The sequence below is a fragment of the Nicotiana tabacum genome, chromosome 3 (assembly GCF_000715075.1).
Source record: "Nicotiana tabacum cultivar K326 chromosome 3, ASM71507v2, whole genome shotgun sequence".
In the NCBI taxonomy this organism is placed as follows: domain Eukaryota; kingdom Viridiplantae; phylum Streptophyta; class Magnoliopsida; order Solanales; family Solanaceae; genus Nicotiana; species Nicotiana tabacum.
The window spans coordinates 142448932-142455089 of NC_134082.1; the positions used below are offsets into that span (position 1 = coordinate 142448932).

At 36.5% G+C, this 6158-nt stretch overlaps 1 protein-coding gene across 1 annotated transcript; it reads left to right on the forward strand.

Moving 5' to 3' along the window:
* Window positions 1–241: 241 nt before the first annotated feature.
* Window positions 242–3586, forward strand: LOC107832651 (cytochrome P450 87A3-like). Its single transcript, XM_016660512.2, has 9 exons — window positions 242–570; window positions 825–1149; window positions 1264–1410; window positions 1609–1860; window positions 1966–2055; window positions 2207–2285; window positions 2396–2502; window positions 2612–2739; window positions 3286–3586. Exons 1-9 carry the CDS (start codon window positions 374–376, stop codon window positions 3404–3406), a joined length of 1446 nt encoding a protein of 481 aa, XP_016515998.1. The 5' UTR covers window positions 242–373; the 3' UTR covers window positions 3407–3586.
* Window positions 3587–6158: the final 2572 nt, after the last annotated feature.

Here is a 6158-nt window from a genome sequence, read left to right on the forward strand (position 1 = left end):
GAGTTGGTCTAATTTCCAATGATAAGAAAGATTCTTGATACGCAAAAGAGGATGAATGCAATGCAATGCGCATGTTTTGATAAAAAGCAAAATTTTATACGTTTAGCCAAAGAACAAGTTTAAACCGTATGCAAGATACTTTTCACGTGATAACAAGTTGCAGAATATGACGCTTCTTTTTTAGTAGCACCCACCACAGAATGTTCCGAATATACATTCTTGTACTAAATTTTCTTATAACTACCTGGCTTTAACTTGATATTATCACTCATTAGCTTTTGGCAGCACAGAAAGTGTATATATATATCTCGTCCTTACAAATGAGTTGGTAAACTTAGTTGAAATTTGGATACATATATATACAGAGGAAAATATGTGGCTTAGTTTACTGGCAGTAGCATTAATAGTTGTAGGATTCACTCATTGGGTGTATAGATGGAGAAATCCCAAATGCAAAGGGTTATTGCCTCCTGGCTCTATGGGTCTGCCTATTATTGGCGAATCCATTGAGTACTTCTCTTCACATCCTTTGGAAGGAATCCCACCTTTTATTCAGAAAAGAACTGCAAGGTTTGTCAACCTGAAATTTTTTAAAGGATTTTCCTTTTATATATAGTCAATGCACTTTAAACTAAAGATTTTACTTATATTTACCATACACTAAAGAAAAAAGAATTTACTCATATAGTCAATGTACTTTAACCGGTTATAATAGGTTATTTACTGTATCTTAAGATTACCAAACCAGAGTTACTTATAAAATTACCTGCTGTTATAGGTAATCCTAATCAAGTACTTCTGAAAAAAGTTTCTTGATTTTGCAGATATGGGAAGCTATTTAAGACTAGTTTAGTTGGGCATCCAGTGGTTTTATCTACTGATCCTGAAGTCAATTACTATGTCTTCCAACAAGAAGAAGTGTTGTTCCAATGTTGGTACACAAAGAGTGCTATTGAACTCACTGGAAAAGATGGCTTTCTTGACAACAAAGGGACTGTTCATAAGTACCTTAGGAACTTAGTTCTCAGTCTCGTTGGCCCTGATAAGCTAAAACATAACCATATATCTGAAATTGACCTAAACATTCGTAAACACTTGCATCGATGGGCTGGCCAGGGCGATGTTGACGTCAAAGAAGCGCCTGAAATTGTGATATTCTCTTAAGCTTTTAGGGAACACACTTTTATATATCAAGTTAATTATATTAAGTTTCAACACGCTCTTCTTTTTGCTAATAGTTAATTTTGATATGTCTTAATCCAGATGCTAATCACATTTATGGCGGAAAAGATCCTGGGATGTAATGAAGAAAAAGCATTGGAATTGAGAGAGCAGTACAGAGCTTTTATGGGTGGCTTTGTCTGTTTTCCCATTAATCTCCCTGGTACAGCTTATCATGCCTCTTTACAGGTGAAGTATTCTGTTGTATCAAACCTAATATGACAACCTAAGAAATAGAGCTGTAACATGCTATAACCGGTGCACTGATATTGTGTAAAAAATTTTATATTCAGAATGTATATAATTTAAACTCATGGAAGAATGGATCACTTTATACATGTATGGTTTAGCTGATTAGACCTTAGTTTAAGTAGTACATTTTTTCAGGGGCGTAAAAATGCCATGAAGATGATCAAAGATATAGTGAAGGAGAGAAAAACATCAAAGGAAAAACGAAAGAAACAAGATTTCTTGGATCACCTCCTTTATGAAGTAGACAAAGAAACAATTCTAACCGAGGAAAATGCCCTGAACACTATCTTTGCAGTCTTGTTTGCTGCATTTGAAACAACATCTGCTGCCATTGCCTTAGGTCTTAAGTTTCTCAATGATCATCCTCAGGTGTTGCCACAACTTATGGTTCGTTCCTGAAAATCTTTTCTCACCTATTTTACTTCTTCCTTGTCTTTTATTTCTCATATTATCTTACACTAAATCTCATCTCTCTTTTTCTGCTTGATTTAGGAAGAACACGAGAACATTGTTAAAAACCGAGAGGACAAAGAGGCCGCGATTTCATGGGCAGAATACAAGTCAATGACATTCACACATAAGGTGCATTTACCTTCCATATTGTATTTGTGCTTTTAACATAATTTAAATGGTTCAAGGCACTTCTTATATGTACTCTAATAAATTTTGGCTTAACAATTTTATAATCCTACCTTTGTTTTGTTGTTACTAAAGATTAAGAACTGAGCTGCAGGTTGTGAATGAAATAGTAAGGCTAGCCAATATCGTGCCAGGAATTTTCAGAAAAGTACTGAAAGATGTCAAAATAAAAGGTAATGAAAATTCATACCATTTCCTAGTATATTTTGCTTTTAGATGTCTGTATCTATTTATTCTTTTATTATTTGGTTTGCTTCAAGCTGAAGTCCTTATATTGTTGCAGGATTTACAATTCCAGCAGGTTGGATAGTGGTAGTATGTCCACCATCAGTTCATCTTGATTCTAATAACTATGAGGATCCCTATGTCTTCAATCCATGGCGTTGGAAGGCAAGTGACGTATATTTGTATTTCATATGCTCTCAGCATCATTTCTTGTACTAACATTTCATATATAATGGACTTCTCTTAACCTATATATGTAAATATATATAATTAGGAGGAAGAACTACATAGTGCATCCAAGAAATTCATGGCATTTGGTGGGGGTCTCAGACTATGTGCTGGTGCTGATCTTGCCAAGCTGCAAATATCCATTTTTCTCCATTATTTAGTCACCAAGTACAGGTAAATATTTTCCTATTTCAAGATAAAAAGTGTTCAATTGTAAAAAATAATTTAAGTTACTCTATATTGTATGCTGACAGTGTAAATATTTTTGCACTACACTATAATAGCATGTCAATTAGTTTTTTTTTTTTGTGGGAAAAATTCCAAGGGAACCCGCAACCGCTATCCTTCGGGTGCACACTGGATCACCTCTCACTGTGCAATAGCTCGCAAATTACACATGAGATATAAACCATACTAAGCAAGTCCGGTGCGACGAACTCTGACTAAAGATGCTAGTGGTGAGGGGAACCGATCTCAGGTCTCCCATGTGGGAAACCACGCTCACCCAACTAAATCAGTCAACCGTACCCTTGCGGGCAATTAGCTTTGTTATTAGGTTAATTGGTTAACGTTTATCGTAAAGATTTACTAGTTCATGTTATAAAGGATTTGATTGTGCAAATATCATTTACACACTGACAATGAATATAATTTAAACTTTAGTAAAATAGGAGCAAAAGAGAGGTAAAAATCACTATCATTTCGTTATTGATTTTTCAGGTGGAGAATGAAAAAAGAAGGGAACATTGTGCGGACACCGGGTTTGTACTTCGTGGACGGATTACATATCCACATCTCTGAAAGAAATAAAGAAGATGATAAAAACCAGTGCATTAGCTAGCTGATTAGCAGTTGATTATATTTAAATTTAATGTTCTTATGGATGTAATATATGTGTGACAAGTCGTATGGTCAGAATTCCTAGCGCACAACATTAAGTTGGGGTTAGAATTGTTTACCCTAAAAATCGAGTAACAATTAAACTTGTAATGTGATTTTAAAGATATGTGATTTCACCTAATACCAATTGATTAATTCAGAGATAAGTAATGAAATTGGCAAGAATGTAAGACAAACCAGTGCTTGAACAATGCCCTCGAGCTGTTGAACCCTCGAGGGATGCAAAATAAGAACAGTTAAAGAATAATAAATTGATGAATAGTAGAGAAATATTATATTGTTTTTTTTGTATGAATGTAAGGTGTCTACAAATGATGGGGACCCCTCTTTATATACTAGAGGAATCTTAATTGTGGTACAATTCTAATTACAGAAGTAAATCCCATGATTGATACAAATAACCGCCCTTGATTTGATCTGCTCCGAGATTTCCGCCGTGATCTCCGATCGGTTATGGATATCTCGCCTTTCCGTTATTGCATTCTACTCGAAGCCGGTCTTGCTTAGTCTCGATTGCTGCTGGCCTCGATCTCGACGGACACTTCAATCTTTGGACTCGATGCCTCGTCTTCAAGCTCGGATCTGATTCATTACGAAGTTACTACCCTTGATGCAGCTCCTTTGCTATTCGATCAAATAGTAAAGGGCCGATTTTGGCCGTATACAGATAGTCCCTGATGTTTTATACTTCAATACCACACGGGGGGGGGGGGGGGATAATTTGTGTGGTGACCGATTTTTCGCTTAAACTGATTATGGAAGACCTGGTTCTTCTAAGTGTACCTTAACCTACTATTGCAGAAATAGTAAATGCGGAAAGTAAAGAACACAAGTATTTTACGTGAAAAACACCTGACTCAAAAGATAAAAAAACCACGACCTACTTTCCAGTAGAATTTTCTCAAACTCTCCACTAAAATCACTGAGCCAAAAACTGCATTTACAAAAACTCTTTTGTAAACCTAGGACTAACTCTAATCTCGTTGTGGCAAACAACCTCTAACTGTTGTGTTGACAATATTGGGCCTCAGCCACCTTAGCATTTGGTTTGAAGACATACCCGGCCCATTTGTATAGTGACTGGCCCAGTTGTATTAAGTGACCCAGTTCTATTTTTATTTTTGATATATTAGACATGTAATTAGAAGTTTCCAATAATAAGAAAAAAGAGAATTCATTTCTTTCTTCAGATATTTTTACGCTTCTCTTTTCTCTCTCCTTCTCTCAGATTAGATTTCATATTTCTCTCACTTCTCTCTCGATTATGGGTTAATCTGTCCACATTAACATGGTATCAGATCCTAGAATCGATCGATTCTAGCTCCGCTCTATCGATTGATGGTAGATTTGTGAAATTTCATCATAATCTCCGCAACAATTTTTGGGTTCGATTTTTTCTGTGAATTTTTTTTGAGCGATTTAGTCTCGCTACATGCTGTTGGTTCAAGATCTAGCTACGCGCTATCGATTGAGGTAAAATTGTTGGTGGTTCGAGATCTTCGTTCTCTGGTGGTCCGAGGTCTACCGATTGGATGTATGTCGCTGTGTTTTTGGGTTAATTTCAAGGCCTTACTTCTTTAGGTTGCAAAGAAGGACGTTAATCTCTTTTATTAACCTTTGTTCACGCTCAGTGTTGACAAATTCTGCCAGTTGTTTACACTTTGTGAAATATACCTAATTAGGGTTCTTTACCATGGGCAATCCTGATGTTAGCTCAACTTCTACTACTAATGGGTTTGATGACTTTACTGTTCCCCCTTCCCACCAATTTTATATTCATCCCTCGGATAGTCCAAGTACTCACTTGGTATCCCCACCTTTTGATGGTAGTGGTTTCGTTATTTGGCGTAAAAAAATGCTGACTGCGTTGTCTGCTAAAAACAAATTAGGTCTTATAACTGGTAGAGTCTCAAAGCCGCAATTCCATTCCCCATATTATCAGTTCTAGGAACGATGTAATGACATGGTCATTGCATGGATCACCAATTCATTGTCTAGAGATATAGCCAATAGTGTGATGTGTTTTGATAATGCCAAGCATATGTGAGCTGATATTAATGAAAGGTTTGGTACCTCCAATGGCTCCAAATATATTCAAATTCAGAGGGAAGTTAGTGCTACATCTCAGGGGTCTTTGGACATTGCCACTTATTTCACCAAACTAAGCGGTCTTTGGGATGAACTTAGAACTGCATACGTAGGATCAGTTTGTTCCCGTGGAGCTTTGCCTAAATTCATTGAAGAACATAAAATCTATCAATTTCTTTGTGGGTTAAACGAGTCCTATTCTACATGCAAAAGTAATATTCTGATGATTCCATCTCTTCCTTCTTTGAGCAAAGCCTATTCCATGCTTCAACATGATGAAAAACAAAAAGAAACTTCTGCTCCTCTTCCCAGCTTCTCTAATGATTCTGCTTCTTTCAATATTTCAACTGGGCATATGAATAATCATAGGGCTTTCCATCAAAGGGTACAGTTTGACTCAAAAGGAAGTTCTACTTCTACCTCAAATCTTTTTTGTAAGTATTGTAAGAAGACTGGGCACACTGTTGATAAGTGCTACAAGCTCCATGGCTTTGCCCCTAACTTCAAATTTACCAAGAATAAGAGGTCTGCTGCATGTGTTCAGTCTAAGGCTCTTCTTCCAGATTCTGTCCATTCCAGCCGTGGTTCTTCTGAAGTTCCTAGTC

What these genes read in the sequence shown, in the direction of transcription:
- LOC107832651 (XM_016660512.2), top strand. Translation starts at nt 374, where the DNA reads ATGTGGCTTAGTTTACTGGCAGTAGCATTAATAGTTGTAGGATTCACT. An exon ending in TCAAAGAAGCGCCTGAAATT is followed by an intron (nt 1,150 to 1,263) that starts GTGATATTCTCT and finishes GTCTTAATCCAG; the next exon opens with ATGCTAATCACATTTATGGC. An exon ending in CAATGACATTCACACATAAG is followed by an intron (nt 2,056 to 2,206) that starts GTGCATTTACCT and finishes ACTGAGCTGCAG; the next exon opens with GTTGTGAATGAAATAGTAAG.